Source organism: Pseudorasbora parva, chromosome 24, assembly GCF_024679245.1.
Source record: "Pseudorasbora parva isolate DD20220531a chromosome 24, ASM2467924v1, whole genome shotgun sequence".
Lineage (NCBI taxonomy): Eukaryota > Metazoa > Chordata > Actinopteri > Cypriniformes > Gobionidae > Pseudorasbora > Pseudorasbora parva.
Window position 1 is genome coordinate 919,963 of NC_090195.1, and position 22,093 is coordinate 942,055.

Here is a 22,093-nt window from a genome sequence, read left to right on the forward strand (position 1 = left end):
CAGCCGTCTCGCGCTCTTCTGTGGGGAGTGTCGCGCGCGGGGGGTTTTTCTGATCCAGAGAGTTTTGTGCTTCAGGTTCGGTTCAGGTTTTGCATATTATTTTATATATATATATATATATATATATATATATATATATATATATATATATATATATATATATATATATGAAATTTATTATTATTTGTTTGCATATTTGACCAACAGGAAGTGGCACGACGCGACAAAACTAGTGAACGCACGTCGCATCGCGCAGGTAAGTGCGCGTCACCATCTCTCTCTCTCTCTCTCTCTCTCTCTCTCTCTCTCTCTCTCTCTCTCTCTCTCTCTCTCTCTCTCTTTTCTGCTGACCGGTTCTGATGATGTTACGCGCATTTGAGCATCACGCGCGCCGTCATTCATGGGGTTAAACAGTTTAGAAGGCAATTATTCAAATCCTGCAGCACTTCCACTGGATTTCGGGCTGCGGTATCATAGCAACAACACCCGAGAAGCACATCAGCTGCAACCGAACCTGAAGCACAAAACTCTCTGGATCAGAAAAACCCGCGCGCGCGACACTCCCCACAGAAGAGCGCGAGACGGCTGAGAGGAGCGCGGGAATATTCCTGACTGGAAATAACGGAAATAATCAACTTATTCTGCTTTTTTTTTAACCTTCGCGCAAAATGTTCTCTTCTGAAGGGAGAAAGTTTTCGTTTAAATGCCCAAATACGAATTCGTTAGCCATATTTGACGGTAAGCGATCGTTTATTGTTCCTTCACTGTGTCGATGGACATTGCTTTATCGATTATTGATATAAATTATTAATATGTCAACGCATGAGTGTCTGTATCTTGTGTTTTGTGTATTTTTAGGTCTCGTTAAATGTACCGAATGTCACGAGCTGTTACGCACGTTATTTTCTACGCATAAACCCCCAGATCTTCCAGTTTCTATTCAGTTTTACGTTCATTTTGAACAGTACAATGATATAAATTACCTTTATTCGTCATTTCGTTTAATTCCTTCGACATAAATCCCTTTAATAGAGGTTGTTCATCCGAGCAGTTGCCCACAATCCCCATTTTATGTCCAAATGTGAATAAAAACTCTAATATTTACATTCAAATTCGTCTCTTTTCGTGTTCCCCGTGTTTATAGAGATCAGAAACGTGTGGTGACATTTCAGAAAACTAAAATACGAAGATTATAGCTTAATTGACTATAAATCTGTCCATTATCGAATATCACCGACCTGTGAGAAGACACTGAAGAGTAGGTATAGGGTTATTCATTATTGATCATTATTGATTTGAAGGGCTGAGGTGAACCTGTCCATGTTCCAGGTTTAAAAGGCTCTCAGGTCATATATGATCAATGCATGTTATGTCCTGTGTATTCTACTTTCTTTCAAAGGTCTTCTTGGATGCTAAGAACTCTAAAATATGAAACATACCTGTGAATTGATTGAATAACTACCAATTCATTTCACCAAAAACCTCAGTGGCATGTATACATTTGACTTTGTGCTGGTCAAACAGCTCAATGAGGACAGTTTTTCATGCATAAGACTAGAGTTTGTTATGATTTGATATTGTCAGTGCAATAACTAATGCAGGAATGCATGCGATGTTTGTGCTTTCACAGCTCATTAATGCATCCAGTGTGCAGCAAAGCGCATGAGAATCTGTCCAAGCTGACCAAAAATCTGGAATAACAAGCGCAGCATAAAGTGATCGACATGCATTAATCGCATATTCACATGCAATAGAACTGCCGTATATGCTGTAAACCACTAAGTGGTTCTTATCTTACATTACAGACCGGCAGCCAGTCGAAACAAACCCATAACCAAAGGTTTTTTCACTTATGGATTTTGCTGCAACTGGTCTTGCATTAAAGCGCATATTCCTTATTACAATCCAAGTCCCGCATTACAGACCAGATGTACTCTAGTCAGGGTCAGTATCGATTGCATATTTAATTTGATGCAAATGAGACCGTGAGAGGTTGATTGATTCAAAGTCTAATGTTCACAACCTTTTTGTCCTCTATTTGTTTGTATCCTGGACCACAAAACCAGTCATAAGTTTTATTGAGATTTATACATCATCTGAAAGTTGAATAACATTCCAATTATGTGGTTTGTTTGGATAGGGCAATATTTGGTCGAGATACAACAAAATCTGGAATCTGAGGGGGCAAAAAAATCTAAATATCGAGAAAATCTCCTTTAAAGTTGTCCAAAGGAAGTCCTTAGCAATGCATATTACTACTAATAATGCATTTATGATATATTTACGGTAGGACATTTACAAAATATCTTCATGCAACATGATCTTAACACTGCAAAAAATGCTTTTCTTACTCAGTATTTTTGTCTTGTTTCTCGTCCAAACATCTAAAAATTCTTAAAACAAGAAACATTTACTAGACAAGCAAAAATTATTGTCTTGTTTTGGGAAAAATAACTCAAAATGAAGAGAGTTTTTGCTTAAAATAAGATAAATAATCTGCCAATGGGGTGAGAAAAATAATCTTGTTTTCTGTTTGAATTAAGATTATTTTTCTCACCCCATTGGCAGATTATTTATCTTATTTTAAGCAAAAACTCTCTTCATTTTGAGTTATTTTCCCCAAAACAAGACAATTACTTTTGCCTGTCTAGTAAATGTTTCTTAATGTAAGAATTTTTAGATATTTTGACTAGAAACAAGACAAAAATACTAAGTGAGAAAAGCATTTTTTGCAGCGAATATCCTAATGTTTTTTCGCATAAAAGAAAAATGGTTGGCTATTGCCACAGATATACCCGTGAGATTATGACCGGTCTCATATTGTCAATGAGCAATTAAACCCTATTGAATAAACTGCATCTTCCCTCATTAGTTTCAATTAAACAGTGAGTTCAATAATGGATGTGTTGATCCTTTTAAAGTCATTCTGCAATCTTGTTTCTTTATTGATTGTAAGTTGTTAGAAGACTGCAACTCACACACCAAATCTAAGGAGAAGCGTTCACTGCAAAATATGCTCTTCTTATTTAGTATTTTTGTCTTGTTTCCAGTCCAAATATCTAAATATTCTTAAATCAAGATGCATTTATAAGTAAAATGACAAGATATTTTTGTGTTTTCTGGGGTAAAATATCAAAATGAAGTGAGTTTTTGCTTAAAACAGGCAAAATGAAAGAAACGAGATTATTTTTCTCACCCCACTGTCAGATCATTTTGCTTGTTTTAAGCAAAAACTCTCTTCATTTAGATTATTATTTTAAGCAAAAATATGTCGTTTTACTGATCTAGTAAATGCTTCTTGTTTTAAGAATTGTTAGATATTTAGACTGGAAACGAGACAGAATGACTGAGGAAGAAGAGCGTTTTGTGCAGTGTGGCTTCAGATCAGTGAAATGCAGCTTTTGCCAGCAGCACATATTTCAGATGGATTTTGCCTTTGTGAACAGCATATCATTCATTTTCCGCCCACGAATGAATGTCAGCAGCATATGCTCGGTGAAATTTGTTTATTTGTGCGCGGAGTATGGTTTGTTGACTTGTGCGGCCCGTGTTTTCGGATGGTAATAGCCGTCATTTTTAGCTCCATTACCTTTGTGCACCGAATGTGATGATAAAGCTGGCGAGAAATCACATTTCTGCTTCGTCTCTAGTCTTACAAGCAAACTCATTCTGGCAGTGTTACGCGATCGCTGTCATTTTGTGTCTTGTCCTCATGATGTTTATTTCCATCTCCGCAGCCCTTCATAAAGCCCTTCAGATATGAATGTAAAGGTCATCGTGATCCATAAATGCTTCTCGCCCGTGTTTGAGATGTCAATTGATGTGTGAAGTCTCTGTGGATCCGCCGCTCATTTTTCTGTTCGTACAGATCCTTTGCTGTTTGCTTTGATGTGGAAGGATCCACACACACCTTTGAACTCCCACGGCCTGGCTAAATGTCTATTTGTCTGGACCGTCGGAGAGTTTTCAGCTTTATTTGATTAAACGTGGAGTCCTTCCTTGCCAAAAATACTCTTAGGAATTCATCAAATCTATAAATCTTTGCGGTTGGAAAAACAGAAGCAGTGCCAACACAGAAGCCTTGTTCTTTAAAAGCCGTTTGTTTGGTAACATCAAAACGCTGATTTGTTAATACTAGGCCCTTAAAGTCTTGCTGTTGTTTCTGTCTCAGGTTTTTCTGCTTTTAATGTTGATTATTCCTCATATTCTCCATTGTTGCGGCTCCTTTCTTCCCTGTCCGACAGTAACTCCAGGGCATGTTCATGTAAATCGGTCATTCACTTGTCAGAGTAAAAAATTAGGTTGTCCGGTTTGTGTGTGTGTGTTGTAAATATAATTGATTCTGAAGCAATATTCTCACCAGTGTTTTGGCATATTTAAAGCTGCATATTTGTGATATTTTTATCTTTTATAAAGAGCATTTCCCCTAATCTTAGTAAATATAGGCTTTGCTTCAGCTTTCATTTTATATTCATAAATTTGATCTATACATTAAATTGGAATAAGACACTATAGGGCTGTTACCAGTAATCAATAATTTACACTAAAAAATTACAACTGCATTAAATAATGTTGTGAGATTTGTATTTTTGGATACACAAATAAGAAATTTTAGAAAGTATGTTTAAACATGAAACTAAACCACCAGTAGGGGGCGGCAGGTGAGTCTTAATGAGTGAGTCATTGAGTCAATTCATTCAAACGATTCAGTCAAACGCTGAATCATTTAAGAATGAGGGAGTTGTTTACGAACAGGTCATTGAATCTTTGATTCAACCGATTCATTCAAACACTGAATCGTTCAGTGTGGTGTGACAGGCAGCGGGGCGAGGGACCGCGAGAGCGGGCCGGTGATTAATGTTCACGAGGGCCAGCTGCGTGGCACACCGGTCTCGTCTCACGGCCATGTGACGGGAGCATATAAGGAGGAGCAAGGACAGCGGAAGACGAGAGAGGACCAGGCCTGGAATTTTATGTTATGTTTTGTTTTGTTTATGTGTTTGTGGGCAGTCGTCCGTGAGGGGCTGCCCACGTTTTATTTTGTGTGTTCGCGGGCAGTCGTCCGTGAGGGGCTGCCCGCGGTTTTACTTTCGGTTTGTTTATTTCTTTTGAATTAAAGTTTGTTTAAACGTTCGCCGGTTCCCGCCTCCTTCCTTCCCATCTACAAACCGTATTACATTCAGTAACACACACACACACAGTTGCTGTGAGATGCGTTACGGTTCTGATGGTTGGATCTATTTTCGCTGCTGAAACAGAACAAAAACAGTCAATATTGCATCTAAAATGTAAGTGCCTTAATGTTAATTAATAGTTTATGGAGCGGTCATATGAAATCAGTGTCATTTTCAGTCGTGATGGTGTTCAGGAAAACACTCTTGGTTGTGAGATGTTGTTTAACTGTCTCATATGTTATCAATATAAAAACGTCAGATTTTGAATGTTTACCGCAGTTTTTTTCCGATTTCTCCTCGAGAGGCTGCGGAGCGTCAACAGCGCCACCTTCAGTTCATTATATATTACACTATTATCCACTATCCATCGCCACTTGCACTAAATTAATGCAGAATCATTCGTGCATTTTGGTGATTCGCTAGTTATTTTTTGTTATTGCCGTTTTAATCCGCTTGTCTGTCGGGCAAGTAAAATAAAATAATTCTTTCACTTGCCCCTTCAAAAAAATCCACATTTCACGGACAAGCGTTAATGTCGAGCCCTGAACTCTGTTCAGTTCCTGTCTCTATGAAGCCCCGCCTTCTGAACGCACACTGTGCTCTGATTGGTCGGCTGAAGCGGTGTGTTGTGATTGGTGTTTGGGAAATGTCCCGCCCCTTACCATAACCGGCAGTTTCAACGCACGACTAACTAACCCAACCAGGCCCACCGCTTTATTCTGCGCATTAATTATTATAATGAGGAATATTGTGATGTTTTTGTTCTCGGAAGAAACTCAGTACTACAATGGAGGCGTTGCAGGAGGAAGCTGAACTGGAACTCAAACAGCAACACTAGAGACTAAAGAGAGATGGAGAACATCAGACTCTTTATGAAAAAAACACCCATTTGTAAATACAATATGAGACGTAACATTAGTGACCGCAGCTCTATGTAATGCATTTACACTCGCTGAAATCTTTGCTAATCCAATTATACATTTTGCATCATTTTTAACCGTTTTATGAACACTGACTTGTGGTGGTAAATGTTTTCAGGGAAATAATGCAGTGCTAGGATGTTCAGGCGCAAATATCCAATCTGAATGTTTATGTCATTAAATATTCATAAGCTTTGTACAGCTATATGAACTTTACCATTATGTTTTGATTAAAGGGAGGAAGATACGCTATTATGTGCTGTAGACTTACACTGCACTCACATAAAGCAATATACAGCAAATATTGGCTATAATATTTTGATTGTACGATTGATTATATTGACACAACATTTTTAACAGTAAACTAATTTAAAACCGATTAGGCATAACATAATAACTGATGATCTCTTCATCTCCTGTTAGTGGGTGGGATATATTAGGCAGCAAGTGAACATTTAGTCCTCAGAGTTGATGTGTGTGAAGCAGGAGAAATGGGCAAGCGTAAGGATTTGAGCGAGTTTGGCCAGATTGTGACGGCTAGACGACTGGGTCAGAGCATCTCCAAAACTGCAGCTCTTGTGGGCTGTTCCCGGTCTGCAGTGGTCAGTATCTATCAAAAGTGCTCCAAGGAAGGACCAGTGGAGAACCGGCCACAGGGTCATGGGCGGCCAAGGCTCATTGATGACCGTTCTTTTTTTCCATGATACCACACTTGTTTGATTAACAATGAGACAGACAGCCTATATATTCAGATCTACTGTACCGCATGGATCTAATATAATACACATCAGATGTTTTCAGTTAACCAAACGCTCACATAAGACACAACAGAAACGAGCGCTTCAGGTCTGTCATTCAGCAGGAGTGAGATCGTTTTGTTTACATCAGCATGAGTTTAAAAATCACATTTTTGGTTGAGACTCATACCATCGAGAATTCACACAGTTGGAACGCTGCGCTTTAAAACGATACCACGCTTGTACTGAGAGGAAACGCCGGTCGTAGAGAAGTGAGCAGAGTAAACCTGCATTTTTAATGTACAAAGGAAAGGTTCTCTTCTCAGAAAGCGTACAGAACAACACTTTTAGATGTTTAATTGCTATTTGGAGCATTGTGATCACTAGACCAGGGCTTAATTAACTGCATTTTAGTGAAAATCTTGAAATTTTTCATTTGTTTTTCCTGTAGCTTGTAATTAGTGTGTGTGCATTCCCACTCATTTTGTCAGCACAGGTCACACACACACACAAATATACACAACGATCAGACATAACATTATGAGCACCTTCCTAATATTGTGCTGACCCGTCTCTGATGGACTCCTCTAGACCCCTGAAGGTGTGCTGTGGCATCTGGCACCAAGATGTTAGCAGCAGATCCTTTAAGTCCTGTAAGTTGCGAGGTGAAGCCTCAGATCGGACTTGTTTGTTCAGCTCATCCCACAGATGCTCGATTGGATTGAGATCTGGGGAATCTGGAGGCCGAGTCGACGCCTCAAACTGGTTGTTGTGCTCCTCAAACCATTCCTGAAGCATTTGTGCTTTGTGTCAGGAGCATTATCCTGCTGGAAGAGCCACAGCCACCAGAATACCGTTTCCATCAAAGGCTGAACATGGTCTCAGCAATGCTTAGGTAGGTGGAGCGTGTCAAAGGAACATCCACATGGATGGAGGACCCAAGGTTTCCCAGCAGAACATTGGCCAAAGCATCACACTGCCTCCGCCGGCTCGCCTTCTTCCCATAGTGCATCCTGGGGCCATGTGTTCCCCAGGTAAACCACACACACACACACACACCCGAGAACCAACAGAACCAGCATTAACTTCTGGAGCAGTTTGAGCTCCAGTAGCTGGTCTGTTTGATCGGACCCCACGGGCCAGCCTTCGCTCCCCACGGTCATCAATGAGCCTTGGCCGCCCATGACCCTGTGGCCGGTTCTCCACTGGTCCTTCCTTGGAGCACTTTTGATAGATACTGACCACTGCAGACCGGGAACAGCCCACAAGAGCTGCAGTTTTGGAGATGCTCTGAACCAGTCGTCTAGCCGTCACAATCTGGCCAAACTCGCTCAAATCCTTACGCTTGCCCATTTCTCCTGCTTCACACACATCAACTCTGAGGACTAAATGTTCACTTGCTGCCTAATATATCCCACCCACTAACAGGAGATGAAGAGATCATCAGTGTTATTCACTTCACCGGTCTATATTATTGTCCAGCTCTGCTAAAGGCATTAAGATATAAACATAAACATCAGGATTTTCTTTAAAGCTGCTCTAAAACAGAATGTTTTGTGAAATGCGCTATACAAGTACATTCATCCTGATTTAAAGACGAGCAGTGCATTTACACAGATTGACCAGCCATAAACTTTAAGTAGCAAATTTACTGCAGGTCCATAAACACTCAAAAGCATTTTTGTTTGCTTGACAGGAGGGAAAGTGAATATTTCTCTCGCATTTTTCCTGGCTGTGTTGTGATCTAGTGGGCCGTCAGATGCCATATATACTGAGGGACAATCTCCATCATCCACCCGGCCTAATCTAAGAGTTAAATCTCCCTTTCTAGAATCATAGCAAAGATTTAGATTTATACTGTATTGTCCTCAGTAGAGGAAATTCGCTTCCACAGACTGTATGCTCTAAAAAATGCTGGGTTAAAAACAACCCAAGTTGGGTTGAAAATGGACTAACCCAGCAATTTGGTTATTTTAACCCAGCAATAGAGTTGTTTTAACCCTACAGTTGAGTTGTTTTAACCCCGAAATTGGGTTGTTTTCACCCTACAGTTGAGTTGTTTTAACCCTACAGTTGAGTTGTTTTAACCCCGAAATTGGGTTGTTTTAACCCTACAGTTGAGTTGTTTTAAGTGTGCGTGTGAGAGGAAATACGAGACGAGCCGAGCACGTTAGGAGCACCTCCCGACCTTACGATCATTTTTAAGCATGTTTAAAAAGTTCGGGGAGTCTGCCTGACTTTTACCAGCATATGGCTGTCCCCTATTGCCAAATCATGCACAAGCACGTCACAAAGACTCAATCTATGAGTATTATTAGCGCAGTGGCTGCAAACATACAGCGTTCACACACACACACACACACTCACTTTCTCTCTCTCCCTCTGGTTTCGGTTGAAAGGAATGGCTGTTCTCTGCTTTTCAACAAATCATTTGCACACAATATTTTCTTTATTTTTTGTATCTGAAGCTATAGCAGCAACATTGAAAGCTCCGGTCTGTGTTTAACGCGAAAGCTCGTGTGATCGCGGCCGGCTCGCGGTGCAAACAGTCGTGTTCCTGCTGATTTGATGCGATGATTAAATTAAATGACACGTAGCGTCTGCAATATCTCACGACTTCCAGAGTGTCCGAATTCGCACAGTGTACGCCCGCCTTTACACTCTAAAAAATTCTGGGTGAAAAACAACCCAATATTGGGTCAAATATGGACGAACTGCAATTTGGTTGTTTTAATCCAGCGATTGGGTTGTTTTAAGCAAATATTTAACCCAACTGCAGCTTTAAAACAACCCAATTGCTGGGTTAATCCATATTTGACCCAACATTGGGTTACAACAACCCAGCATTTTTTAGAGTGTTGGCATGTAAATGCAGTGCTCTTATATCTGAGAGTACAAAACTTTTCCCTACACTCTAAAAAGTTCTGAGTAAAAAACAACCCAAAGTTGGGTCAAATATGGACTAACCCAGCAGTTGGGTTGTTTTAACCCAGCGATTGGGTTGTCTTAAGCAAATATTTAACCCAACCGCTGCCGCAGGATTAAAACAACCCAATCGCTGGGTTAAAACAACCCAATTGCTGGGTTAGTCCATATTTGACCCAACATTAGGTTACAACAACCCAGCATTTTTTAGAGTGTTGCCATGTAAATGCAGTGCTCTTATATCTGAGAGTACAAAACCTTTCCCTACACTCTTAAAAGTTCTGGGTTAAAAAACTACCCAATGTTGGGTTAAATATGGACTAACCCAGCAGTTGGGTTGTTTTAACCCAGCGATTGGGTTGTCTTAAGCAAATATTTAACCCAACCGCTGCCGCAGGATTAAAACAACCCAATCGCTGGGTTAAAACAACCCAATTGCTGGGTTAGTCCATATTTGACCCAACATTAGGTTACAACAACCCAGCATTTTTTAGAGTGTTGCCATGTAAATGCAGTGCTCTTATATCTGAGAGTACAAAACCTTTCCCTACACTCTTAAAAGTTCTGGGTTAAAAAACAACCCAATGTTGGGTAAAATATGGACTAACCCAGCAGTTGGGTTGTTTTAACCCAGCGATTGGGTCGTTTTAAGCAAATATTTAACCCAACCGCTGCCGCAGGATTAAAACAACCCAATCGCTGGGTTAAAACAACCCAATTGCTGGGTTAGTCCATATTTGACCCAACATTGGGTTAAAACAACCCAGCATGTTTTAGAGTGTAGGCGTGATTTTTTCCCTAGGCGTGATTTAAAGTCAGTGGATATTCCGTTTACTGGCGGATAGATTGATGACTGACGAGAACATGTAATTACATGCTTGATGTTTGTTTACTCTCATCAGGTTTATGAAGCCATGGAGGGTCATTATCACGTCATATCTGCTGATTCATTTCAAATCAATGTCCGTCTAATGCGTTTAACGAGTATGGCGGCATTACACCGCACTGCACATGAAGAGAAACGGACACTCGGTGAGAAACCAATGCTCTTTTCTCTTCTTTTCTACCCTGATGATTCAGAGCTAATGAACCCTGGTGCTGGAAACTCACATTTGTGTTTTCCTCCGGAAGTCCCTTTTGGAAGACAACATAAAGATTTAATTGGTGCCATAAATTATTAGGCTCTACTGGAGAAAAGTGGATGGGTTCACGAAATGCCACTGCAGAGTCTGTTGTGATTAAGCACATGTAATAAACACAGTGGCCTGAGTATAGTCTCCGCAAGCTTTAATGAGGCTGTGTTTGGGTCAGACCCTTGAGAAAGACTAAAGTTTCTGGGAGTTTATTTAGAACGACACCATGAAAGGGAAGTCGTGCTCGTCTTTTCTTGTCTATTGGACCGTATATCCGAGTTTAACGCTTCTGGAAATGAGATGTGACCCGTGCTGGCAAAATGAGTGGGAATGAGGGTGGGATCATTTCGTGCTACAGGCTAAACATTCGCTCATTAACCCCTCGTCTAGCCAACATTAACCCCTCGTCTAGCCAACATTAACCCCTCGTCTAGCCAACATTAACCCCTCGTCTAGCCAACATTAACCCCTCGTCTACGAGCTCCATGCTCCAGATAGAAAGGAAACATCTTTATTTGTATGTTTTCAGAGAGGTGTACCTTTCATTTGTCCATGAAAACAATCTAATTCGCGCTGACGCACAGATCCGACACGTGCACACAGACACTCTTAGACCAGGCGAATCCGGCACACACACACACACACGTTTGTTTTTGTTAATTGTGGGGACATTCCAGAGCCGTAATGGGTTTAATACCCGTACAAACACTGTGTTTTCTGTCTCCCTACCCAACACACACACACACTGCCCCTAAACCTACCCATCACACACACACTGCCCCTAAACCTACCCATCACACACACACTGCCCCTAAACCTACCCATCACACACACACACACTGCCCCTAAACCTACCCATCACACACACACACACACACACACACTGCCCCTAAACCTACCCATCACACACACACACACACTGCCCCTAAACCTACCCATTACACACACACACACACACACACACTGCCCCTAAACCTACCCATCACACACACACACGCACTGCCCCTAAACCTACCCATCACACACACACTGCCCCTAAACCTACCCATCACACACACACTGCCCCTAAACCTACCCATCACACACACACACACACTGCCCCTAAACCTACCCATCACACACACACTGCCCCTAAACCTACCCATCACACACACACACACACACTGCCCCTAAACCTACCCATCACACACACACACACACACACACACACACACACACACACACACACACTGCCCCTAAACCTACCCATCACACACACACACACACTGCCCCTAAACCTACCCATTACACACACACACACACACACACACACACACACACTGCCCCTAAACCTACCCATCACACACACACACACACACACACACACACTGCCCCTAAACCTACCCATCACACACACACACACACACACACACACACTGCCCCTAAACCTACCCATCACACACACACACACTGCCCCTAAACCTACCCATCACACACACACACACACACACACACACATACACTGCCCCTAAACCTACCCATCACACACACACACACACACACACACACACACACTGCCCCTAAACCTACCCATCACACACACACACACACACACACACACACACACTGCCCCTAAACAGATGCTTTTCCTCTTTATGTTTGGAGTCTGAAGTGAATCATGGCGTCTGTCTCCGCCACACACTGCTCATGTGTCTGTGATTGCTGATTACTGTGTGTGTGTGTGTGCTGCATTAACACACACTGTCCATATGCCGTTGCAGGAAGAAGCCTTTCGCTCAGCCTGCCAGAGAGTCCAGAGAAAGCTCATCTGAGACGGAGCTTCGCCTCGCCTGCTTCATGTTCGTCCTCTCTTTCAGAGCTTTCATCAAGATAAGCGAACATTAGGAACGTCCATCTAATGAGGAACCAATAGGAGCACAGCAGATGCTGGTGTGTGACAGTCACTCACAAGCAAAAATAAGTCTTTTCTGCAATCAGTTTTCAATCAAAATCAATTTTTGCTGTATTTTTATCATTTAAATTCAGCATTAATCATAGAAATAAATCACACTTTACTGTACATTCACATATAAAACAGCCGAGTTACACTGGAGTAATATTTCACAATTTTTACTGTATTTTATCACATAAATGCAACTTTAATCATAGATATAAATTGCACTTTACTGTACATTCACATATAAAACAGCCGAGTTACACTGGAGTAATATTTCACAATTTTTACTGTATTTTATCACATAAATGCAACTTTAATCATAGATATAAATTGCACTTTACTGTACATTCACATATAAAACAGCTGATTTACACTGGAGGAATATTTTACAATTTTTACTGTATTTTATCACATAAATGCAACTTCAATCATAGATATAAATTACACTTTACTGTACATTCACATATAAAACAGCCGAGTTACACTGGAGTAATATTTCACAATTTTTACTGTATTTTATCACATAAATGCAACTTTAATCATAGATATAAATTGCACTTTACTGTACATTCACATATAAAACAGCTGATTTACACTGGAGGAATATTTCACAATTTTTACTGTATTTTATCACATAAATGCAACTTTAATCATAGACATAAATTACACTTTACTGTACATTCACATATAAAACAGCCGAGTTACACTGAAGTAATATTTCACAATTTTTACTGTATTTTATCACATAAATGCAGCTTTAATCATAGATATAAATTACACTTTACTGTACATTCACATATAAAACAGCTGATTACACTGGAGTAATATTTCAAAATTTTTACTGTTTTATCACATAAATGCAACTTTAATCATAGACATAAATCACACTTTACTGTACATTCCCATATAAAACAGCTGATTTACACTGGAGTAATATTTCACAATTTTTACTGTATTTTATCACATAAATGCAGCTTTAATCATAGACATTAATTGCACTTTACTGTACATTCACAGAGAGAACAGCTGATTTACATTTGAATAATAGTTCACAATTTTTACTGTATTTTTATCTGGTAAATTCAGCTTTAATCATAAAAATAAATCAAACTTTACAATATATTCACATAGAGAACAGCTGATTTACACTGGAGGAATATTTCACTGTTTTACTATATTATGAAGAGACTCTTTTAAAAACATTAACAAATCTTAATTCCAATGAGGAACCAAATAGGAGCACAGCAAATGCGTGTGTGTGACATTCACTCACAAGCAAAAATAAGTCTTTTCTGCTCACCAAGGTACATTTCTTTGATTTAAAATACTGGAAAAATTGTGAAATAGTATTGCTCTTCAAAATGGCAGTTCTCTATGTGAATATATGTTCAAATATAATTTATTTCCTGTGATCAAAGCTGAATTTTTAGTCTTTGGTGTCTTTCAGAAATCATTCTAATATGCTGATTTGCTGCTCTAGAAACATTTCTGATTGAATTTTTGTGGAAATTTTTGTACAAGGGCACATTTCTTTGATTAAAAATGCAGGGAAAATTGTGAAATGTTGTTATTCAAAATGGATAACTATGTACCTGTCTTTCTATGTAAATATATATGTTGAAATGTAATTTATTCCTGTGATCAAAGCTGAATTTTTAGTCTTCGGTGTTCCATCGAAGAATCCTGAAAAATTAAATGTATCAGTTTCCACAAAAGATTAACTATTTTCAGCATTGATAATAATCATAAATAATCATATTAGAATGATTTGTGAAGGATCATGTGATACTGAAGACTGCAGTAATGATGATAAATTCAGCTTTAATCATACAAATAAATTACACTTTACTGTATGTTCACATATAAAACTGTTGATTTACATTTTAATAATATTTCACAATTTTTACTGTTTTTTATCATGTAAATTCAGCTGTAAGCATACAAAATAAATTACACTTTACTTAACATTCACATGGAGAACAGCTGATTTACATTTGAATATTTTTACTGTATTTTATCACGTAAATTCACCTTTAATCATAGAATTAAATTACACTTTACTTTTCACATTAAAAAAGAGCTGATTTATACTGGAGTAATATTTCACTGTTTTACTGTATTATGAAGAGACTTTCAAAAACATTAACAAATCTTAATTCCAAACTTATTTGTTTGGCAGTGTGTTTGTGTTTAGATTATTAGTTGCTGCCTCTATATGCACATGCTACATGCTATATTTGGTGAGTGTGTGTCTAGATCTCATGGCTTTTCCAGCCCACACTAATGTTCTCATGTTCTTCCTATCTTTTCCAGGATGATTAATTGAGCGCCATCATGATTGCCACAGGGGGTCTGCTTCGGATATCTGCCCGGCGACAAGACTCCCTCCGCGCTAAGAACCACGCTGAAAACAAGCGCAAGAGGAAAGCGAAGAAAAAGAGGAAGAACGAAGTGGTTGTGGTTAAAGGAAAGCTGAAGCTGTGCTCCGTATCCGGATTGGTCGCTGCCATTGGGATTCTGGTGCTACTGGTTGGCGTCGCTATGGCTGTTTTGGGCTACTGGCCCAAAGAAAATGTGTTGTATCCAGAATTGGTAAACTCACCGGGTCAGAACCGAGAACGTGAATTCGCCAATTTAACCGTCAGATGGGATTTACTAGATAAATACTTTAGGAGCTATAATGGCTCCAATGGGACTGCTGAGCAGGATTCGCCTAAACTAGGAGCATTTGCTGCGTTTATAAACAGATACTTGTATTCAGACAAGCTGAAGGTGTTCGGACCTTTAATTATGGGCATCGGGATCTTCCTATTCATTTGTGCTAATGCAGTACTTCACGAAAACAGAGACAAAAAGACCAAAATCATTAATCTCAGAGACATCTACTCAACGGTGATTGACATTCATAGTCTGCGAAGCAAAGAGTCTGGCCCGCTTAACGGTTTCGTGAATTACTGTCAATCGAAAGAGAATAAATCACATGGAGCGCCTCATAAAGGCTCATGGCCTTCTCCAGGATCTGGTGGACATGACGCAAGTAGCATAATCTCATCCCGACGTGTGTCTACCACAATCCCACGAGTCTCGTCTTTGGAAAAGCAGAGCTTTACCGACACGGTCTACAGTATCTATACGGATCAGAACCGAATCCCATCGGAGCTCAAGCAATGGGAAACCAGAACCATCGTGTCGACTTCAGTCAATGCGTTCACCCTGCCAATGATGAAGCTCAACAACCGAGGAGCGTCCGAAAGAAGGGGGTCGGACAAAACCGGAGAAGCCAAGAGAGAGTTTTTGGACGCAGAGGCCATTTGCAGACGTTTGGAGGATCTGGTAGCGGCTAGGAGCATCACAAAGGCCAAAGTGGAGCCGGCTCGAACTCATCCGGAGCTCCCGCAGGACTCGGTGGAGGTTTACAGGAGTAGCGGGAGTTTGCATGGAGCACCACGAGTTTCTCTGCAGGGTTCCCAAGTTCAATTGCTTCCACCGTGTTCGCCAAAGGTCTCAGGATCTCACCTGTCTTTAAGCGCTTTGTCGGACTACTCCAGGTCTATCGATTTGGATATCTGTGGGTCTACCTCCACAGATCGGCAAGTGCGATTGAGACGGCTCAGCTGCCCTCGATTGGAGGGTATTGGAGGCGGAGGCTACACTAAACTTGAAGGCCTTGGGGGCGAATCCTTCGAGTCCACGGACAATGCCATGTTTAGTCGTGGGAGTTCTGTTGAGGTTTTGGAAAAGGACCAAGAGCATCACGATCAGACAGAGCAAGAGGAGAGCGGTGTGGTCAGACAGTTTTCAAAGAAACAAAAACTCATAATGGTTTCTCAGTCGGACACTACTTTAGAGGATGTGGAAATGGACAGTGTAGAAATTTAGCTAGGCGATTCCCTCGAGACTCTTGTCTGATATGAAACTAAAGGTACGGTCACATTGGTGGAATTTGTTCAGTGAGTTTTTACAAGCGAAATCCAGTCGTTTCAATAGGATCCAGTCGTTTTCCCAGATGGATTTCGCATTGGTAGAGTCTAGGACCATCACAAAGGCCAAAGTGGAACTCTCATAAAGGTTAAACTTCTACTCTGTTCATTTGATGGTCCTCAGAAAGTAATTTCAGCGAATTTTCACAAGAGAAATCCAGTCGTTTCAATAGGAATCCACATAATTGGACATTTTCCCAGATGGATTTCGCATTGGTAGAGTCTAGGACCATCACAAAGGCCAAAGTGGAACTCTAATAAAGCTTAACATTTCTACTCTGTCCATTTGATGGTCCTCAGAAAGTAATGTCAGAAAATTTTCACAAGCAAAATCCAGTTGTTTCAATAAGATCCAGTCGTTTTCCCAGATGGATTTCGCATTGGTAGAGTCTAGGACCATCCCAAAGGCCACAAATCTCTCGTTAAACTTCTACTCTGTCCATTTGATGGTCCTAAGAAAGTATTTTCGGCGTAAACATAAAAGGTTCATCGTCCATTACTAGTGTAGCGATGTGTGAAGAGCAGCTCACACCAAAAAAACAAGCCACTTTCTGATGGTCAACGTGGCAAATGTTCAAAACCTGCGTTGGGGAAATATTTCGCCCCCACATGGATTCCCATTGAAATGGCTGGATTTTGCAGAACAATGGTAAATGTGACCGCACCTTACAAGTCATTTCAGTGACATTACATGCAGCGATGGTCTTCAGAAAGAGAGCAAACGTGGCCTGAAATGATGTTCATATGTTAGACCCTACGGTCAGTCTTTAATACTGTTTCCTAAAGGAACTACAAGCAAAAAGCAGATGGAAGTACCAATCTCAGACTCTCAGCATGATAGCACAGCTATGCTCCCCTAGATTAAAGCGTTACCTTAAACTTCCAGTAGTAGAATATTTGTGGCTGTTTAGTTTATCGGTGAAGTTTGGCTGTCTGAGCAGCATGTTTTATACTGTCGTCTACTTGCACTTTTTTTAAACCACCAAATTCCTGATTATTTTTAGAGATTGACTTGATAGCAATATCTCATTTGAAATAATGTTCCCTGCTTGTGTGGGAAATATTTATGTCTGCATTTTGCCTCAGAGATGTTAACTTACACTTGTATGCTGTCAGTTTTTTGTTTTTTTACTTGAATTAACTCGAACGAACCAAATCCAGACGTTAGCTAGCACAGTGTGTTCATGTAGTAATGTCTGAGATGTAATGTCCATTATATAGTATTTTTAAAATATCATGAGAGTTTGTCAGATGGGTTTTGGGGTCAGTTAATTAAAGATTAATCTTTAAAAAAGCCAGAGAGAAGCATTAATGCCGCGTTCCATCCAAAACCAGATGTTTGAACGAGGAAAAATCAAGAACCTCTGGGGAAATGAGTGTTTAGAGTTGAAACCGATGGCTTTTGTGACTCGTTTGGAGTTGTGTCGCAGTTCCCAGTTTCAATTTGGAAATCCCACTTCTATCCAATGTTATTCTTAAATAATTCAGACTATCTTGAGTTGAATGGAACGCAGTGTGATCTGCAGCTCATGATGGTTAGTTCACTTCAGGATGAAAATGTCCTGATGATTTCCTCGCTCCAATCTCATCCAAGATGTTCATGTCTTTCTTTCTTCAGTCGAAAAGAAATTACGTTTTTTTGAGGAAAACATTCCAGGATTTTTCTGCACATAATGGACTTCAATAGGTCCAAATCAATGCAGTTTCAGAGGAAGAGCTTCAGAGACTGGTCCAGACAAACCATCGGACATAAAAAAATTAAAATAAAAAATAAAGGTATTATATAATTGTTAGCCTCAAATGCTCGACTTTGGTGTTGCTCTTCGTTACGTCAGAAAGGTCATCGTTTTACCAATAAGGGCATTAGTAACACTTTATTTTAAGGTTCAGTTATTAACTATTAACTAGTTGCTTATTAGCATGCATATTACTAGGATATTAGCACTTATAAAGCTCATATTAATGCCTTATTCTGCATGAGCTTATTCTACATCCCTTAATCCGACCCAATACCTAAACTTAAACGCTACAAAAACTACCTTACTAACTATTAATAAGCAGTAAATTAGGAGTTTATTAAGGGAAAAGTCATAGTTAATAGTGAATATGTGTTCCCCGTACTAAAGTGTCACCAGGGCGTTTGATTTACGGTGGGTCTCAATTCGCATACTATCCATCCTAAATAGTATTCGAAAATAGAATTAGTAAGTCCCAAATCGTTGTATGTAGAAAAGAGTATCCCAAAGATACCCGGATGGTCTATGACTTCCGGTAGTGCAGATCCATGCTCGTATTACCCACAACCCATTGCGAGTTAGACGAGGATTCGATTAGAACTACAAACGCTGATAAAGAGTGTTTTGAAAACTACAAACATGGCGGATATGCGAGTCCGACGGTTAAGAGAGATTTATGCCGCGTTCCAGGCAACCCGTAACCGTGTTTTTTCCAAACTTCTACCCATGAAACTGCACTGGAACAGCCGTGAAACCCGATTTTTTCTGTCTATCTGTGAACTCGTACACTGTAAAAAATTATTTAGAAAAAAGTTACCTGGTTGCCTTAAAATTTTGAATTCTTTGAAATTAACATTTTGAGTTAATACAATGATTTTTTTTTTGAGATTTGACAACCTTTATTAAAATATTAAAATATTTTGTAAGCATATTGGGTAATTGTGTGTTTTATTTTTTGATGATGCAGGGAAACATGCCAAATTTTGTTATTTTCATGATTTTTCAAATGTTTTATGTGGTTCAGATAAAATAATATTTTGAGTTTCTATTTATTAAGTCAATTTCCTTCATTGTATCAACTCAATTTTTTTATTTCAATAAACTCAACATTTTAAGGCAACCAGGAAACTTACTTTTTAAAGTTAAACCAACAATTTTTTTTACAGTGTTCCAAATACATTTCAAATATACAAATAAAGTAAAATAAACGTTATAACAGCTTCTCTTGCCTTGTGCGGCATTTTTTATCCACTGCTTTCCTCAAATAAGCAAGAAGCACCTTTGGTGATAGAAATGATTGTAAATGAGCAGAAGCCCCGTACGGTCCACCAGGATTTGTTTACATATAGCTACCACAATTCCTGGCGGTTTGGCGTGACTTTGCCTGGAAAAAGTTGTGAGTTGTGGATTGAAGTCGTAAATTGCGGGCTCAAAAACCAGCCTGGAACGCAGCATTATAGACACCCATCAGTTTGAAAACAACCACACCGTAAAAAAAAAAAAAAAAAAATGTTTTTTGTTGGTTTAACTTAAAAAAGTAAGTAACCTGGTTGCCTTAAAATGTTGAGTTTATTGAAATTAAAAATTTGAGTTGATACAATGAAGGAAATTTGTTTAATAAATAGAAACTCAAAATATTATTGTATCTGAACCACATAAACAATTTGATAAATCATGAGAATAGCACAATTTGGCTGCGTCATCACAAATAAAACACACAATTACTTTTAATAATATTTTAATAAAGGTTGTCGGATCTCAAAAATGTTTAATTGTATTAACACAAAATTTTAATTTCAATGAACTCAAAATTTTAAGGCAACCAGGTAACTTTTTTTCTAAATTCTTTTTTACAGTGCACTAATTTAGAAATGCCTTTTTCCGCAGAGAAGGGGGCGGGGTCTTTGCGAACGACCAATTGGGATGCATCATTACACTCTAAAGAATGCTGGGTTTAGAACAACCCAAGCTGAGTTGGAAATGGACAAACCCAGAAATTGGGTTGTTTGAATGGTTCCGTTCACTGGGTTCAAACAACCCAATTTCTGGGTTTGTCCATTTCCAACCCAACTTGGGTTATTTTTAACCCAGCATTCTTTAGAGTGTAGTCTTTGCATGTTTGTTTTAACACTGGGTCGGTACTTCCACCTATCACGGGCATGACCTTACTGACGTTATACACTGTGAAAAGTATTTAAATGTTTATTTTATTTAGTAAATGTCTGATGGATTGTCTGGATCCCTATTCCTCTGCACACTAAAAGGTGCTGGGTTAAAAACAACCCAAGTTGGGTTGGAAATGGACAAACCCAGAAATCCAGTGCCGGGTTAAAAACAACCCAAGTTGGGTTGGAAATGGACAAACCCAGAAACGGGACATGGACAAACCCAGAGCTGGGTTAAAAACAACCCAAGTTGGGTTGGAAATGGACAAACCCAGAATTGGGACATGGACAAACCCAGAAACCCAGTGCTGGGTTAAAAACAACCCAAGTTGGGTTGGAAATGGACAAACCCAGAAATCCAGTGCCGGGTTAAAAACAACCCAAGTTGGGTTGGAAATGAACAAACCCAGAAACCCAGTGCTGGGTTAAACACAACCCAAGTTGGGTTGGAAATGGACAAACCCAGAATTGGGAAATGGACAAACCCAGAAACCCAGTGCTGGGTTAAACACAACCCAACTTGGGTTGGAAATGGACAAACCCAGAAACCCAGTTCTGGGTTAAAAACAACCCAAGTTGGGTTGGAAATGGACAAACCCAGAATTGGGACATGGACAAACCCAGAAACCCAGTGCTGGGTTAAAAACAACCCAAGTTGGGTTGGAAATGGACAAACCCAGAAATCCAGTGCCGGGTTAAAAACAACCCAAGTTGGGTTGGAAATGAACAAACCCAGAAACCCAGTGCTGGGTTAAACACAACCCAAGTTGGGTTGGAAATGGACAAACCCAGAATTGGGAAATGGACAAACCCAGAAACCCAGTGCTGGGTTAAACACAACCCAACTTGGGTTGGAAATGGACAAACCCAGAAACCCAGTTCTGGGTTAAAAACAACCCAAGTTGGGTTGGAAATGGACAAACCCAGAAACCCAGTGCTGGGTTAAACACAACCCAACTTGGGTTGGAAATGGACAAACCCAGAAACCCAGTTCTGGGTTAAAAACAACCCAAGTTGGGTTGGAAATGGACAAACCCAGAATTGGGAAATGGACAAACCCAGAAACCCAGTGCCGGGTTAAAAACAACCCAAGTTGGGTTGGAAATGAACAAACCCAGAAATGGGAAATGGACAAACCCAGAAACCCAGTGCTGGGTTAAAAACAACCCAAGTTTGGTTGGAAATGGACAAAGCCAGAAATTGGGTTGTTTGAACCCTAGTAAAGGGACACATTCAAACAACCCAATTTCAGGGTTTGTCCATTTTCAACCCAATTTGGGTTGTTTTTAACCCAGCATTATTTTAGAGTGTGATCATCAGAGCCTCTTGAAGCCCTTCCTTTGAAACTGCAATGATTTGGACCTTTAACCGTTGCTTCCCATTAAAG

The 22,093-nt window shown here is 39.8% G+C and overlaps 1 protein-coding gene across 3 annotated transcripts; it reads left to right on the top strand.

Moving 5' to 3' along the window:
• Positions 1-207: 207 nt before the first annotated feature.
• On the top strand, positions 208-20,490 carry tmem200ca (transmembrane protein 200C, genome duplicate a). Of its 3 annotated transcripts, none has more exons than XR_010901393.1 (4): positions 284-738; positions 12,650-12,818; positions 15,139-16,893; positions 17,069-17,085. XR_010901393.1 is itself a non-coding variant. In XM_067434760.1 (4 exons), exon 4 carries the CDS (start codon positions 15,160-15,162, stop codon positions 16,702-16,704), a length of 1,545 nt encoding a protein of 514 aa, XP_067290861.1. In that variant the 5' UTR covers positions 284-738; positions 10,659-10,788; positions 12,650-12,818; positions 15,139-15,159; the 3' UTR covers positions 16,705-20,490. The 3 variants fall into 3 exon arrangements, 2 of the variants coding, with proteins under 2 accessions (XP_067290862.1, XP_067290861.1); XM_067434760.1 differs by adding an exon at positions 10,659-10,788 and having other exon boundaries at positions 15,139-20,490; XM_067434761.1 differs by lacking the exon at positions 284-738 and adding an exon at positions 208-256 and having other exon boundaries at positions 15,139-20,490.
• The last annotated feature ends 1,603 nt before the right edge of the window (positions 20,491-22,093 follow it).

Bases quoted from the DNA above. Each gene is read 5' to 3' on its own strand.
- tmem200ca (XM_067434761.1), top strand. From the start codon at position 15,160: ATGATTGCCACAGGGGGTCTGCTTCGGATATCTGCCCGGCGACAAGAC.